Here is a 17,472-nt window from a genome sequence, read left to right on the forward strand (position 1 = left end):
TTAAATCTATAAAAAGTTCAGTCCTTCCTGCCTAGAGAAACAGCTGTGGATCCGGGCGGGAGGCAAACTGTGTTGGATAATCCAGAACATTGGATAAGCAAGACTCTATTGTATGTTGGTTATTGGGAACAAAACAATGTGAAGTTGTATTTATTCCTAATCAGTCTCGAAGACCACTCCCATATAGAGAGCCTAGCAGAAAACTTTGCCAGCTAGGTTAGACCTTGGAAAAGTTAGTTTTGGGAGCTACAGGCCATGATTTTCTGCTCTTAAAGATAAAAGACTCAATTATTGGATAAATGAATGATTGAAAAGAACAGTCATGAGCTCTGAACCACGGAGGCTCTTTAAGTATGTTCTCATGTGTCGTATAGATAAAGACCACGTTCCTTGCTTCAGTGAAAGGCAAAGTAACTGGACTAGAGAGACAAAGTGGAGACTGTCTGTGCAGAAGCCAAGGATCCCATTAAAGCTAAAACAAGCACAAGCCCAGGCACGCTTGAGCTCTGGCACTTCATGTTTTAGAAATTAAATACACTGTCATTTTATTTTCCAATAGGACACACAGAATTCCTGATATTAATAGGGTAATTAGAAAAGTTTATACAATTCTAGATTGCCCAGTAAATTCCCTGGCAACCCTCTGGATTCAGGTTCTCCAGGCTAAATCCCTCTGTCATACGGAAGACATTTAGAAACACTTTTAACATTTATGATTTCAAATCAAGTGCCAGCCAAGGGTGACCGTATCTAGCGAGCAAAAGCATCTCAAGGGAATGCATTCTAAAGATTAAATCTCAATCTTTCTCTCCAAATCAATATATTCTTATGACTTGGCATAAGACTTTTCGAAATGTGGGTTACAGACGCCACTTAATAATTGAAAGAGAATGTGTGTTTTCTTTTTGAAAAATGCACAAAGGGGATATTTCTCTCCAGGGAGCATGTGAAAGTGAAACATGACTGGAAACAGAATGCCTATTACAGATGATAGAACTCATGTGTATTTAGAGCATCATTCTTACTTAGTATTTCTTAGAATTACAGAGTACATAAATTAACCTCAAGTCTTATTTTAAAAGAGGTGAACAGAAATTAAACGTGGCTACTTTCCTCCTTAAAAGACTTGTTCATCCAATCTTGGTTTCCATCTTGCGTTAAAAGTAGACATGGTTCCCATTTCAAAATTGGATTGTCTGTAATGTCTGAGAATTTACTTTTATACATTAAAGAGGTCTGCAAGAAGAATTGAGAAGCCCTATAGAACATGTGGCCTTCTAGCTATTTTTGAACTATAATTCTCATGAACCCTATTTTCAATTCATATGAACCCATCACAAGGAAAATAGGAGCTGCAGTTCAGGAACATTTGGAGGAGGGTCTCCCCATATGTGCCTTAAAGGAAAAGTTCCTAAACTTCTGCTAAAATGGCAAATCATCACTAAGTTTGCAATTCCAGGAATGGAAACAACAGTCTAGAAAAAACCTAACTGTATCTGAGGGACCATTGAAAAGAGCTAGAATTACATGCTAACAGATAACTGAGCCAGAGAATTAAAGAAGTGGCCACTCAATTCTTTAGCCAATTGATTGTAATAACTGTAGTATAATTCAGTTGAGAAGCCAACATTGTATAGTATACCCTCTGTATTAGCAAAAGCAATATTCCTGATTTCATTTATCCACAATTTTAGGACCTCCTATACTAGCTGCACCCCTTCTTGGTGCTTCCATTGTTCATCTCATTATAAATAACAGTATTTTCTGTTATCTGTGGTTTTATCGAAGTCCAGGAAATAACTCCCAATGGAAAAGGGATCATGCTGTATAATGGTTGGAGTGTTGACAATGCCTGGAGGACACCAGGATTAGAATCCCCACTCAGCAATGGAAGCAAGATCATAAGCCAGAGTTGTAACAACAGTAAAAAAAAAAGATTATTTTTGAGAACAAATAAATTTAATCATTTTAAAGCTCTCCATATTAGTTGCCATAACTATACCTTATGACAATGACTGTCCCTGTTTAATTGTGAGCTGTATGAAGAAATGCCTATTTTTGTCTTTCCTGTATCTCTTCAGTTTCATCAGATAGCTGGATTCTAGTATTATGAGAAAGAGAACGTGTAAATAGCCAGTTACACCTATTTCAAACAATACTTTTCAGATAGTTAAACTATCTTTTGACACCACTTGACAGAGAAATCATAAGTGTTCTTAAATAATTATTCAGAAGTTTGATTCCTATTTGCGGAGCCTACCACCATTTGATCATAATTGACCTGATGAAACCTCAATGAAAAGCTACTGAATGCCAGGCTCTTGGAAGATGTCCCTGAATAGGGGATATAAACATAAGTTTTATATGTCTGTTTAGAGCTTTATAGTACTCAACTGACTTGGTTCTATGAATAAAGTTGTTGTTCAGATTTGGAATGGATCCACGAGGATATTTCCCTTCCTACATCAAGGTTATTACAAGTAGCTCAACACAGGGTTTATTAACAAGACTTCCTTTTAGCTCACAAACAACATTTGTGAGTGAAGGCCGATTTGCCAGCTGTGCCCATACACTGATCATGGTAACTTTGCATCAGTTGCCCCTGCTTTAGTACAAATTATTCAGATTCCTTGAACATACATTGGCCTGAAAATGGCCAGAATTCTCTTTCAGAGCACAACAGCGTCAGAGAGTTACTGAGGTGTGAGTCACTGAATCACATCGTGTCGCTTGTCAGAATTATTTTATACTTGGTTCTCCACCCCAATTCAAAATGTTAGTCATGAAATATAAGGTCTGAAAGGGCTTGGGGTCAGGTTACCTTGAAGATCACTTTTCCCACATGCAACTACTCAAATTTGGAAACATCTTCAACAGCTGTTCTCCAGGTGAACCAATAAAGTAAAATGGGGGGGGGGGATTACTGATAGAAGGGATTTCTTGGTGTTGGTATCCTCTCCAAAGAGGACTGTGTAAATACAAGGGAAAATAAAATACCTGGGAAAATAAAAATCTTTTTTATTTCCCCAGGTAATTATACAGCATACTTCTAATTTTATGGGATATCTGTTGTACTCTTTTATTGAGGCAAACATTTCTCTGTGATTGGGAGATCTAGTTTAGGAGCAATGCCAATCTGACTGGTACCTACTCAGCTGGGAATCTCACACCCACAAACTCTACTTTAAATGAGGTGAATGTGCCTTGTCGTCTCCCCATTTGGCTGGAAGAATAAATGGGGAGATTTATCCAGAAGGTGAAGATTTGATATCCAGCATGTCATCCCTTAATGGGAAAAAGTGGGGGAGCAGGCTAAACAATAACGAAATTGGCCAAGTTTTCCATGGGGTCATCACAAAGGATCAGAAAGGAACAAGTAAAAAGAATTATATTTGCCAGTATCTAACCAAGATACAGTTTAACCATCCACAACTTTTAAAATGACCAAATAGTGGGGTATGATGGCATTACAGCCAAATTCTATAAGAAATTCCATTTGGAACTGCTTCAACATTTAAATTAGCGGGAGATACAATACAAGAATCTTGAAAGCTTGCTCAGATTGTAGCTGTGATTGTTGGGTATCTGTGAAGCAAGATAGTCCCAAGACATGTTGAGGCAAAGAGAAGGGCAAGATAACTAAATCACCTGTATCCTCATATATTACAGTAGCAGTTACATTTGCATGAACCTTGGTTCAATTGATTGTGTAGCCCATAGGTTGCACATTGTGTGGCACATTCAGTCATTTTCGCAACCTGACACACATTCTCTCACCTCCAAACATCTGGTACCCAAAGTAGTAACCTCGCTCTTCCCTCTAGCTCCAGAAGGAGGAGTGAAGAAATAGCTCACAGCATGTGGAGCTCAGGTTGTCCCTAAATGATCCAGCAGTGCTAGCTATTTGCTTATGAATTACATTCTGTGTGCTTTGGGGATATGTTTCAAAATCTTTCTCAGATACTAGGGTGTAGTTATCTTTGTTGTTTTTTTATTAAGCAATAAAAAGTATTCAAACACTTTTGTAGACTGGCAGCATGCCATACACTTAAAAACAACAACCCTTCAACCTACATTTCCCACAAACCAAGGATATTGAATCCAGAAGCACATTCAAGCTGTAAACCAGCACCTTCCATGGGAGTGTAACCCCATACAACACAGGCTGAGTCCCTCTCTACACTGCCATATAAAATCCAGATTATCTGCTTTGAACTGGATTATATAGCAGTGCAAACTCAAATAATCCAGTTCAAAGCAGATGTGTATTATCTGCTTTGATAATCTGGAATATATGGCAGCCTAGAAGGGGGCATAATCTCTTTTCCCTGATCTCCGTTGTGACTGATCTGGAACATCTCTGTCTTGTCTGGAATAAGTGTCAGTTTGTTGTCTGTTTAAAGCATACTTTACAACCAGCTCACCCTGAGTTTTAGTGTTCCCGATATTGTCCTAATTGGTTTGAACCGTTGTTGTTGCTTTGCTTATCTGACTATCCTTCATTTTCCAAAATCATATTTGGGTTGCAGTCCAGATATTAAAGAAAACATTCAGAGTGCTGAACTCTTCCCCTCCAACTGGGTTCAGAACCATGGATAGCTCATGTGAATTTCAAACTGAAAACTAGAACATTTTCACCTCCTTACCAATCTTGGAGCTTCCAGCCATAGTAGAGCTACATTTCCTCCTGTTCAGAGTCACCCTTATTCAACATATAGAGGGAGGTGTTCTCTTCTTCCTTGGCCAGGCCTGTTTCCTTCCGACAGGTGCAACCATGAAAACTTTTATGATCAGAGCCTACACTCCCTCCAACGGAAAAGTAAATAAATCTCAGCTTTGCTTGCCAACAATTTCCTCAGGTCTGATTTCAGTTGTAATATGTCTCTTTATGGTAGCCGATAGCTAGGCAGCAGGGCTATTTACAATTACTTCCAGAAGTAGCAAGTTCTGTTGCAAGCATATGAAGTGGATGTTGAAACTTTTCAACACATCTCTTGGGGCACTCTGCAGTCACAACTGCCCTTCTTGTTATTTCACACTGTACAATCATAGCACTATGATTTCTCTTTAGCTGTCATGGTAAAAGCATTGAGCTATGGCCATTCAAGTGGTGTCAAACTGCAATAATTCCTATTATATTGTTATTATAATTCTTATTATATTGTTGAACTTTACCAGTCTTTCTAACATCACCAAGGGCATTGTGCCTTCCATAACTGTGTAGGATGGGGGAAGCTACACTTGATAATATTTCCTCTTTTCCACAACTGCTCTAATGAAGAATGCCATCTTGTTCATACTTCCCATTAGAAAGGTGCTTCTTGTCCAGTTGCTTCCAGCCAAGGAGTTAGGTTTGAAATGAAAAAAGGACCTACTGTCTACACACACAAGGCCTATTTGCCAAAGAGGTATCCCAGGGTATGAACAACCTGAACTGTATCCCTTAAGTCCCAGTTGTTATGGGAATTGCTAAACCTTATAGGGCAGGCATGGGTACACTTTGGCCCTCCAGGTGTTTTGGACTTCCAACTCCCAGAAATCCCAGCCAGCTTACCCGCTGTTAGGAATTGTGGGAGTTGAAGTCCAAAACACCTGTAGAGCCGAAGTTTGCATATGCCTGTTATAGGGCGACCTAAAGGGATTCTAAGGAACCGGGGCAAAAGCAAGTACATTTTGCTTCAGAGCCTTAGGCCAGAAACCTTTAATTAGTAGGAATAGCCGAGAAGGGCAGTGATAGTTTCATTACCCAATCCCTCGGTAATAAAACACATAAGACCTTATAGGGAAGCCGGTGTATTGACAAATGAAGCAGGAATAACATCTGGGGGAAGTAGTACAGTATATGAAGGTAAATCCTAACTAATCCTAAGTAGACATATCAAGATACAGAACAGGATGCTGGTTCGGAAGTAACCGACACCAAAATGGCAACAGCTAAATGTGAAGCAATACATAAATGGTAACTCCATTATGCCCCAAAGCTTTGTAATCCTACATGTTCCCCATCGGCCAATTGCTGGCTGACTAACCTCTGTGATCTAGACATTCCGGAAGAAGTAAATCCCAAGAGAGCACAGCTGAAATTACTGCTCTCAATCGGCCAGGCTTTTGCTTTGACCTTGGATGTAGGGCAAAATAACACAGGTGCCTAATGCGTCTGTTAACCCAGACTCCGGAAATGGAAAAAGAGAAATGCAACTCTTTACACTTTTTTTACCAAACAGATGCCATCAGCCATATTTGTTAGATGAAACTCTTCCACACATTCAGTGTTTTCAGGTGTTTTCCTATGTAAATATGCTATTGTGGCTGAAAACAAGGCATTACGTTTTTTTTTTTTGGGGGGGGGGGTTGTTACCATTTATTTTGTGAAGCTCTGAGAGGTCAGGATAGTGTGGTAACATTCCCTACAAAGAACTCATTGTGATAAATTTATGCATATAATAAAAGTAAAAATATGTATGTATGTGGCTGAGGTGCCCACTTCCACAGACAGGCTCCCGCTTCCACAAATAGCTATAACCCACAGTGCTGAGGAGCCACCAAAAGCCACCCTTCCAATGACATTTCAGGTTATAGTGAGTGCCATTAACATGTAGCCCAAACCCTGTCAGTCCTCCCCAAACACTACAGCCCACCACTTTTAAATCCGCTCCAGGGATTCTTGGACGAGACCGATTATCTGGATCCACCGCAGTCTGGTTTCAGGCCTGGTCATAGTATGAAGGCAGCTTTGGTCACCTTGGTGGATGACCTATGCAGAGAACTTGACAGAGGGAGACTGTCCCTGTTGCCTCTCCCGGACATCTCAGTGGCTTTCAATGACCGCTATGATGGACAGGATGAGGGCTAATAAACTGAAGCTTAATCCAGACAAGGCAGAGGTCCTCCTGGTCAGTTGTGAGGCCGATCAGGGTATAGGGTAACAACCTGTGCTCGATGGGGTTACACTCCCCCTGAGAACGCAGGTCAGCAATCTGGGGGTCCGGCCCGAAAACTACAACTGGTGCAAAGGCTGGCAGCCAGGTTGGTAACTGAAGCTAATTATAGGGAGCAGATGACAGCAGAGGGAATTGAAGACTGGGATGTTTAGACAAGCCTTTGAGAATGTCTAGCCCAATGGTAATTATGATATAGCACAGAACTTTCATCCCAATCCCTTGTTCTTTAGCTACAACTTGCACTATCTTATTCCTTTCTTCTTGTTTAAAGTTGGCCATGTTTTTACAACAGTTGACACTATAGGTTATTGGGGACTGTTCTGAGGTCAAATTGTCATTTTTATATATTTTTGGTTTTATTTTGTATTGTATGTGTGTATTTTATGCACTGTTTAGACACCCTGTGCCATATGTAAACCACCCCAAGTCCCTTCGGGGAGATGGAGGCAGGGCACAAAAATAAAGTTATTAATTACTGTATTTCAGTATTAATATCAAATCAAGAGTGTTTATGGTATGGTATAGTATTAGTTGAGCCTATTTTAATAGTAACTCCAAAGCATCCAGAAACTACCTTTATCTGTCATCTACCAATCCCCATGAGTGCTGGTTAACTGAGGGCCTACTGTATAAATGAAATAAGAGCAATGACTCATCACTGTTTCTAGCTTATAGGTCTTTTTGCCATCTATCCCTGCAGTGTTATGCATATTTACTGTGAAGAAACAATGACTCAGTGAGATTTGGACCCAGATCAGTGTGCATAGGATTGTAACCGTAATTATATTTACTCTTAGCAGATGCAAACATCATACTTCTTAGACAATAAAATATCTTATTCTTTGTAGTTTTCATTTCACATGCTGGTTAGAAATGCACAGCAAATGACATGAACATTTTATTGGTGTTTCAGGCGAAGCCTCACACAGGAAGGCAATATTGATTCTTGGTGATAAATGATCTCAGAGTTGGGCAAAAGTTGCAACAATTATAGACCCACCCGTTATTGTGAGCGTTCAAGCTGTTCCTAACTTATGAAGACCCTAAGATGAGCCTAACATGGTTTTTTTGACAAGCCTATTTGGGAATAAATCCCACTAATGAGTTTTATTTCTCAGTATTTCTAAGAGTGAACAGGAATGCTAAATATTGAGAAACATATACTTTATGTGTAGCATTTGCTGTGACTAACTACTTATATCTAATGTAAGCACTTTCAGTAATTCATTCGTTTTCACTTTACTAGTCTGTTCTTTGAATAAGTAGTTTCTATCACACCCAATGTGTTTGACCCTTGGCAAGTTACTTTTAAAGATGTATTTCTTTGAAATAGCCACATTGCCTTAGTTATTTGGGTTAATGAAGTTTAGTATTTGCCTGAAGAACAACAGTTACTTGTTCTTAAATTGAAAAGGATATTATGAAATAGAATTGAAACTTGTTCAATTGTTCTAAACACAGACTTAATGTAATACCATTTTACTATATTCAAAACTCTGAAGGCACACCATGTTTCAACCCTATATTATTATATCTATTTCATATACTTTCATGTAATTTTTCAATGTAAATCAAAAATAGTGTAAACAATTATTTGCTGGGCATGTGTATACTGTTTAATATTGTATAAAACCAAACTGTGTAGTTTAAGAAAAGGAACTAACCAATCCATGTATTTCAAATAAACTTGGACCACTTAAAGACCACAAAGACAGCAGATTTTTAAAAATGTATATTCAAAATATCTTTATATAAACAATGTCAATACTACAGAGTAGTATTTTAATACAAATCAGTTCAATATTATTAACTGTTAAACCTTTATTATAAATTAAAATTTCTTTACAAAAATTGCACATAATAAATTGACCACTCTTTAGGTCCTGATGCACTGGCGTTTGCAAAAAGTAAATTTAATCTTCAAGTTTAAGTCTCTGCCACAAGTCCAGAATGCAGAAAGGGCGTTAAACCACCCTCCGAGCTTTCAAGTGCAAAAAGCATACTTGTGACCATGGCAGTTACTTTCCTTAAGAGCAGTTGCTTTTGTTTTAAATCCTGCAATGAAAACTAATCTCCAAAATGAAACAAAAAGGGATTTGGGGAAAGGGGAGGGGCAGGGAGAGAGGACAAAGTGGACTCTTTTTAGTGTAAACACAACCCCCTGTTGTGAGCCCCGGACACAAATCTCTCAGGCATCAGTCGAGCGTCAAGTGAAATCAGGAAGAGCACACACACACACAAAAGAAAATGAAATATTGAAAATAATAATTTTTTAAAAGAAATTAACATGTTAAGTCTTGTCATTGAGGTGAACTATACTTACGTATATGACGTTATGAGAGTCTTGCAGGGCCCAGAAGCAGGCCATATTGGGAATTCGTTTATCCAAGGAGGCGGCCATGTTAATTGTTTCCAGGTTCAAGGAAAGCAGACCAGAGAGGCTTGATAGGCTCAGCACTGCTCATCTGCTTTACAGAGGCCTAAAGCCAGAGATCAGCCTGGAGAATCACTGAAATGATTTTGGCATTTAATTGGACTTAGCACTGACTGCACCCAGCGTTCAACGTTTCGTGCTTTCTGTTCTGTAAGTGTTTAAACTTAAAAGCTCATCTAGGCTGACTCCAACCTCTTGGCACTTGGAAACTAGTTTTCTCAGGTTATCAGTTTTACCTCCTCCGGAGGCTTCAAACAGGAGCTGCTGTAAGAGATGGGGAAGCAGACATAAGATTTAGCCAGAGCCTGAATATCACCACATCTATGGACATGGGATATGCAGAAAATTGAAATGAAACCTTAAACGGAAACATAAGGAGAAAACATTACATCTTTCCACAGGGTTGCACAAAGAGGTAACTTCTGAAAGGCTCTCTGGTATAAGTGATGGACCTGTGAAGGAAAGACAAGAATCAATTCAATGTTATTTCAACATAAACCAGATTCTGAAGCCTCATAATCAATATTTTTGACCTCATAGACCTATAACACAGGAGTGGGCAAATGACTGCAAACAACCATTCAGTATGATAGAATTAGGGTTATTTTTGCAAACTGCTATAACTGGTAAATTATGCCATCCAAGTACAACCATTTAGTTTTCTTTGAAATACTACACTGATCAAGCAGTTTAAGCATTTTTGATCAAGCTGTTCAAGAATTTCTGACCCATCTATACAAAAATGGATTTTTTCTATATGAAATATTAAGTGATTCCTGATGTTTTTAGACTGCATGCTAATGATGAAACCCTATATCCATCTAGGTGACTATAAGCTTCATGATAATTAACATGGAATCAGAATTTCATTTAGCATGGCAGAGAAAGGCTTTACAGAACCCACCTTAGGTTACAACTAAATCAAGTCTCCCCGTGAACTTCCCTGATCCTAAAAAGGTATCTGTAGCTTAAGAAGAAAGAGGGCCAACCAGAAAAGCTTTTCAATCCTGCCCCCAATGTGAGGACAGATACAGTGGGGTCATTGGCATGCGGTTTTTAAAGCCAGGATTCTTGGTTTATTGTGTATCAACAAGATAGTGATCCAATTTCTGGAATACTGGAAAGAAGGTAGCTGACTTTTCTGTAAAAAATAGCTTGGCTATAATAATGGTACAGGCAGTACTCAAGTTACAACATCTGACTACATCTGACTCCTAGTTAAGAACAGGAAGGAGTGAGACAACAGGAAGTTATAAGAAATCTGCTCTCGGAAGGGAAGTTCACTCCTGGAAGAGTTGTCATGGGGATAAGGTGTCTCCTCTGAAGCTTTTTCACCAATCCTTGTTTCCACAACAAACCATTTTTCAAAATCCAACTAACACAGGGAAATAATATGAGGTGAAATCTTAACAGGGGCACAGACAACAAAACAAACACCACAGGGGTGTTAAACCTTCCCTGAGCTATCCAAAACTAAAAAAAATGGCTGGAATTACACTTTAAAAAATTTTGTGTTGTGCCTTACATACAAATTCAACTTAAGAACAAACCTATAGGACCTATCTTGTTCGTAACCTAAGGATTGCTTATATTCATTTACTTAAAACACACAGAGATACAGAAAACATGCAGATTAGGGTAGGGAATGTGTGATCTTCTAGATGTTATTAAACTGCAACTTCCAAGATCTCCATAATAAGCAGTGCTAGCAAGGACAGAAGACAACTGCAGTCCAAGAACACCTGGGGGACTATAGACTCCCTACTCATGAAGAAGACTTATGTACTGGATTTAAGATTAAGACTACTGAAGATTTTAGATAAGTTTTTAAAATTGGTTTTCTTTACATACCTCTTTCTGTCCCTTTAAAAAGCACTCAGCAGCAATGGCTCTGAGGGAATAAATAAAAATGATTTATTTTGGCAGCACATTCACTATCTTTATGTGCAGAACACGGAGTATGGGATGGAACTATAAAGTCCTGGAAAGTAACAGACTAATTCCCAATGATGGTACTCTATAGTGAAGAGACAAAAGAAAAAGATCCATTTCATAAACAATCTTACATGAGAAAGACATTTCAGTTGTTCCATTTATGTACAAATACTGCAGACAATGATCAGTTCATCACCACTGGATATTGCTATTATGGTATACAAAGGGGGAGGGTAAAAAGGAGGAGGAAACAGAAGTCAATTTAGATAAAACATGCCAAAGTAGCAACAAGACAATTTATCAATACATTTTCCTTATTGATACACACAAGAAATACTTACTTCTGAAATACTATGGTAAGGGGAAGCAAAGGTCCTCATCTTACAACTACTGTCAGGAATCTTTCTAAATTAAAGTTTGTTGAAAGACTGCAATAATGAAAAACACTTTCTAGCATGAAACCAATTTGAGAGCTATTTAGATTTATCTTAGGAATTAAACCTTAATATTTTTTATATAAAAATAGTATCTATGGTAACAGGTGTATGACTGTTGAATTACATTTTCCAGATGGCCAGGCATGTTGGGATATTATAGGTAAACATCTTGGCTTGGAGTTTCAGAATCTGAATATTGTTCTCCTCCCAATGCTGTTGTAGCAGCCTGCAATGACAAAGGAGTATACAGGAAAGCATGCAATAACTATGAAGTGAACATGTTAAACAGTACTAAACAATGTAAAACTTCAGTTTTAATAAAGGTTTCAAATATGAAAAGTGAAGTTTTAAAATTAGAAGATAGCACTGTGATATCCTTCCAGTACAAGTAAGAATCCAACCCAAACCACTTTCCCCTTTAACTCCGATGAAACCTCAACAAGACAAACTTTTCTTTGGGTTTTATCCTAACATTTGTTCTGGAAAACACTTAAATTGTAAAATTATATCAATCATACAGCAACTGGATCATCTTAAATGTTTAGAGATGAAGCAGATATATATTTAAGAATAATTTTAAGAATGTTCTTACTACAATGCTGAAGATTTTTGGCTGTTGATTAATACTACTGATTTAACATTTTCCTTATTATAAACTAAGAAACTGGAACCTATCAAATATACATAACATTCCTATATGAAATAATTTCTTAAAAATCATCTTATGGAGTATTTTATAAATATGGAGACATCTTACTCTATTGGCCAGAAGAGATAAAAGTAATAGAAACCAAAAAAGAATTGTATCCTAATTAAAGTATTTCAGATATGAACATTCCTGAGTTACACTAGGCTCTTTAAAGTTTCTACTATAACACTGATCACAGAAACATGTTTATTATATGGAAATTAAAGTGAAGTCATTGCCTAATAATTCTTGACTACAAACAGTACACCTCCATTATTTTTCTCTCTTTGAAGTAGTAATCCTAACTATGTTTCTCGGTTAATATAGATTGGATTTCTAGGCTTCCTTAAAAATTAAAAGCAAAATACCAATTAAATATTTGTTCCTTCCCTTCTGAATCAAATCCATTTGAAAATCTCTACTTGACTACTGACAATTAAAAGATAAAGGGAAAAACAAAAGCCTCCACAAACTTTTTCTTACCTGATAGCAAGTCCTGGATTAGCAGGCATGCTACAGCAAAATCGTTCCAAGACTTTGGAATGCTGAGACTTTGGAATACAACTCAGATAAAAGGAAATCACCTGTAAAATATACATTTTTGAGAAATCAGATGGGTCTCTTTGCCAGCTGTAACAATCAGACACCAGAATGTACTCTCTGTCAACGCAATCTGACAATGATCAGATCTGCAAAGAAACTTGCTGAGAAGCATTGCCACTCAAGTTTAGACTGCAGTGAAAAAGAGACAAAGAAGTTCTCATATTCATGAAAACTTTGATGACTCTTTTTTATTCTTGCTGTCTTTTGACAGGGAAATCTGTGCATATTCCCTAAGGTTAAAGTTAAATCTGAGTAATGGCTGTTGATTCCCAACTTTCACATGTTTATCTCAATCATTTAAACAGAAGTTGCATGGCCATCTGTCAGGGGTACTTTGACTGTGGTTTTTCTGCATTACAAGGATTGGACTAGATGGTCCATGTGGTCTCTCCAAACTCTGTGATTCTAGGTGTAGCCTGAAACCTTTATGGCACCCAAAAAAGAATCATTTGAATATGTGCCTTTTCCTGAGGACGATCTTAAGGATACAACCATTAGACCTTTGTAACTTTGAGTTATTACATCTCTCCCACCCAACGCAAACGTTTGTTTTAACACGTTGCCACAGAGACTGAGAAAGTTTATATATTCTTTTGTTCTTAATACACAGTATGAATGGACTATGGATTTTGAAATACCTTGTTATGAAACTCATAGTTGGTCCAGTAATCCGCAGTGCTAAATGGAATAGGATATCGTGTGGGGACGGTAACAAGGCATCTGTTTATAAGATCAGTAAAAAGCTTGAACTCTTGGACTTGATTGTTGGCTCTGGCAACTCTGCCATTGAAGAAAACAAGGTAACTGAAAAAGAAGTGCCATCAAAACATTAACATTTCTGAATATTATACTTCCACAACAAATAAGACCTTATCACTTAAACTTACTCCATCCAAATTTGCTGGACTATCTCCTCTTGCATAACTGCTCCCAGAGCTGCCTCATAAGAATCAGTTGCTTCTGCACAAGTTCCATGAAGACACTGGTATAAACTATGTTTTTAGAAATGAAAACAAAACATTTATTTTCCCAAAAAAAGTATGCCGTTTCTCAAAAACAAAGACAATTGGGAAACTTCAATGTATATGCTAAACAAACAAAAATGGTCTGGATATAAATATTGCTAATGGAATGATAATCAGCTTCCAAGGATTTTAAATAGCCATACTACCTTTTAGGAACTTGGGAGGGAATCCCCAATTTTTAATCTTTTTTAAAGTAAAAATGCCTTATATCACCTGCAAGTTTATGTCCTTAATTTGAAGCAACAACGTCTTCTGTTTTAAAAGAGCCACATGCCTCCAAAAACTAAGTAGGCTAACAACATAAAATATCATAAAAGACACTAGAACAAGGGCAGAAATGACAACCCCACATTGATAAGATTTACTTTGCTAAAAGGCTAATTCCGCCTCTGAAAATCTAAGTCCTCACATGAAACCTGTTCATTATTAAACATTCCCAAGTCTCCAGGAAAACTCACCAGTATATTTGCCACAAGTAAGGAATTTGCTGGTTTAAAACTTCCTCCGTAAAATTTCCCTTATACAAGGGTGGTGTAAATTCAATTGGCATTGGGAAATTCAAAAAATATCTAGAACAAAGAGTGCTTTTTCAGTGTGAAAATGATTACAACACAGAAACAATCCTAACCTCCCTTATATAACAAGAATCAACCATTTGAGAGTGCAGCATTTCTACTATGATGACCCACAAGGCAGGAGGTGTCCGAAGAAGCCTTGCACTCACATATGGACACTTTATTCCTCAACAAATGTGTGCACTGGACCTTTTAAGATACTGGTGGTAAGGAATTTAGGGGAATCTAATTGTTGTTGGCATCTAGCTCTCCTTTTCTAACTACTACAGAGATAAATGCCAGCATTTGCAGCATTGTACGCAGTCACTCTATATGGCTATTTCACATAATCATCTCAATTATTACAAAACAGATTTATAACTTACAGTAAGACTTTCAGATTGGCCTAGGAACACTTTCAATAGTATCCAACCTAACATTAGCAGAACTAGCACAAAATAACCACACAACCACTTGTAGAACAATGATCACAAGCAACCAACAGGCATAAGAGTTGGAAAGTGGTGGCACCAGATATTACATTCCCATGTCTACCAAACTGTTTTAGTCCTAAGAATCTATGTTTAAATCATATAACCACCTGTTGCCTTCTACACATACAAGCCACTGCATAATATGTAACTCAAATCCATAAACTGCATTTTATTACACAGTAAGATCTACAGGTGTAACTACTCATTATAAACATACAAATCTTAGAAATATGCAAAGTATCAACATTTTACAAACAGCAGAACTGTCTATCATATCAAGCAAAATATTGTATTTTTATGTTCATGGCAGCATGGAATGAAAAGATAATTTGCCAAACTTACCGTAACAGATCCACAGGATTACTCTCTTTGGGTACAGACTCAAAGAATGCTGCAACAAAGGCTTGCAACAGAGGCGGTATACTATCTGACCTATTCTGTTATAAAAAGAGCAAATTTGACATCAGACCTCTCACATCAGGTATTTGTGGAAACACATGAAAGTCACTCATTCAATGTTACAGAAAAGGAAAGATAGGGAGCATGAATTACACTTCTTTAGATGTTTAACATACAAGGGGAAACTCTTATGTAAGAATCCAGATCAAATGCCATGTGATCAAACATTGGCACGTTACACTAGTAAAAACACTGGTGAATTAAATTGATTTCTGCAGCTTTTTAAATAAAGTTTTGCATTACCCAATGAACCACATTGTTCATTCTGTATGTTTTAGTATCCATAGGCAATATGAAATCTGAGACATCTTAGCATAATCAATGGAAGGTATTATTAGAGTGGTAGCCTGAAACACCTCAGAGACCCCCTTTTCTAATTTAATGGGTTTAAACATTATAAGAGAAGTAAGCTAGTGATATTTTACCTGCAATATGAAGAATCTGCACATATGGTAGAAAACCTGGGCATTTCGAGGGTTCTTCTCAAATGCTGTGAGCCACACATCACAAGCTCTTTCAACCTCGCCTGTCTTCAAATATAAATCAACCAGTGTTTCCAAAAGCTGACAGTCAAGAGGGTTTAATTTCACAAGTGATCTGCAAAGCTCAGTAGCAGCTTCCCACCTTTAATACAATAGTAAAGAATATATTGTTGACTAAACAATACAGTGGATGATTTTAAAAAGTTATTCTTGAGAAAAAAATAACATTCTTGTGAACAATGTTATACTTTAGATGTTATTTCTGACTATACCTTTTTTCGTTAGGTCTGAATTACTTCACCCTTTGGTTGTTTGTAGCAGTAACATTCCAATTATATGAGGGTGTGAACTAAGAGGAAATGGGTGTATTGCAAGAAGAAAACCTTACCTTTCCAGCAGCTTCTGCAATGATATCATGTTTTTGTATAATGGGAGACAGTGAGCCATGTTTTTATCAGCTGAATTATCCTCACCAGCACATGACTGAATGGCATCTAAAAAAGACCAAAAAAAAACCAACACTATTCCTGAAAAGAGCTAGCCAAATTATTTCTAAAGAATTTTTAACATGTATTCTTCGCAAAAGAGAAACTTGTTTATTAGGACAAACTGTTACCTTAGTTTGTCTGCTACTGTGCCAAAAAACACTTATTAATATATTAATAAATAAAAATGATTATTTAAAAGATCGGTAACTTTATTTTATAAGACAAATATCATACCAAAATATTGTTCAATATTTGTAAGTAATGTAACTAAACACAATTTTGGGAGCCAATGCCTATTCAAAGTTTGGATTCTCTGTAAGTTAAGGAATTTTGGATTTCACTGAATTTCCAGATACATATCTGGGAGATCCAAAGTAGAGGAAAATAAATAAGATTGCAAATTCTTATGAAACCCAATACAAAATTTTCTATTTTAATCCTGAAAAGTGTATATGTTTATTTGATCCCATTAACTGAAATCATAGATTAAAATGATCTGTTACTGCCAACCATTTTTTTTTACAAATAAATGCTCCTAATTTATCCTCAAAGGTTACTCTCCAAAGCACCTATGAATTTAAACAACCATCCAAGGATTGAACTTCCTAGCAGTGAATTATTGTTTTTTAAATTACTAGGATTTTTCAGTAGTCACTGAAAGTTTAGACAACAAAGTACTTTTTGTAGAATATGAAACACTTCCCCTCATGTGTTTGTTTTAACAACCAATGTCATGACATATAATTATGATTTTTATTATGACCTATGAATCGACTTCTATGAAGTCATATCATCAATATACGAGTACAATGTGGCAGCAATATAAATGTTTGGAACTAAAACTATACGTGAAAATCCAATATTTAGGAAAAATAAAAGCAACCAAAAGAAAGAAGACATTCAAAAGTAGCTACAAAGCAAGCCTTGCTAGC

General features: G+C 37.0%; 1 protein-coding gene across 4 annotated transcripts in view; it reads right to left on the minus strand.

The window, feature by feature from the left end:
- Window positions 1-8,658: 8,658 nt before the first annotated feature.
- The window catches only part of zfc3h1 (zinc finger C3H1-type containing), a 46,160-nt gene continuing 37,346 nt past the window's right edge, over window positions 8,659-17,472 (minus strand). For 3 of the 4 annotated variants that reach the window (XM_062982613.1, XM_008110950.3, XM_008110949.3), the window contains exons 25-35: window positions 16,441-16,546; window positions 15,996-16,194; window positions 15,454-15,548; window positions 14,522-14,632; window positions 13,926-14,030; window positions 13,677-13,842; window positions 12,919-13,019; window positions 11,872-11,973; window positions 11,227-11,266; window positions 9,765-9,827; window positions 8,659-9,639 (exon numbers count right to left, since the gene is read on the minus strand). In XM_062982613.1, coding sequence (XP_062838683.1) covers window positions 9,502-9,639; window positions 9,765-9,827; window positions 11,227-11,266; window positions 11,872-11,973; window positions 12,919-13,019; window positions 13,677-13,842; window positions 13,926-14,030; window positions 14,522-14,632; window positions 15,454-15,548; window positions 15,996-16,194; window positions 16,441-16,546 — 1,226 coding nt within the window. In that variant the 3' untranslated portion in view covers window positions 8,659-9,501. The remainder of the gene's footprint in view (window positions 9,640-9,764; window positions 9,828-11,226; window positions 11,267-11,871; window positions 11,974-12,918; window positions 13,020-13,676; window positions 13,843-13,925; window positions 14,031-14,521; window positions 14,633-15,453; window positions 15,549-15,995; window positions 16,195-16,440; window positions 16,547-17,472) is intronic. The other variant, XM_008110951.3, reaches the window with a different exon arrangement.

The sequence above is a fragment of the Anolis carolinensis genome, chromosome 5 (assembly GCF_035594765.1).
Source record: "Anolis carolinensis isolate JA03-04 chromosome 5, rAnoCar3.1.pri, whole genome shotgun sequence".
NCBI lineage: Eukaryota > Metazoa > Chordata > Lepidosauria > Squamata > Dactyloidae > Anolis > Anolis carolinensis.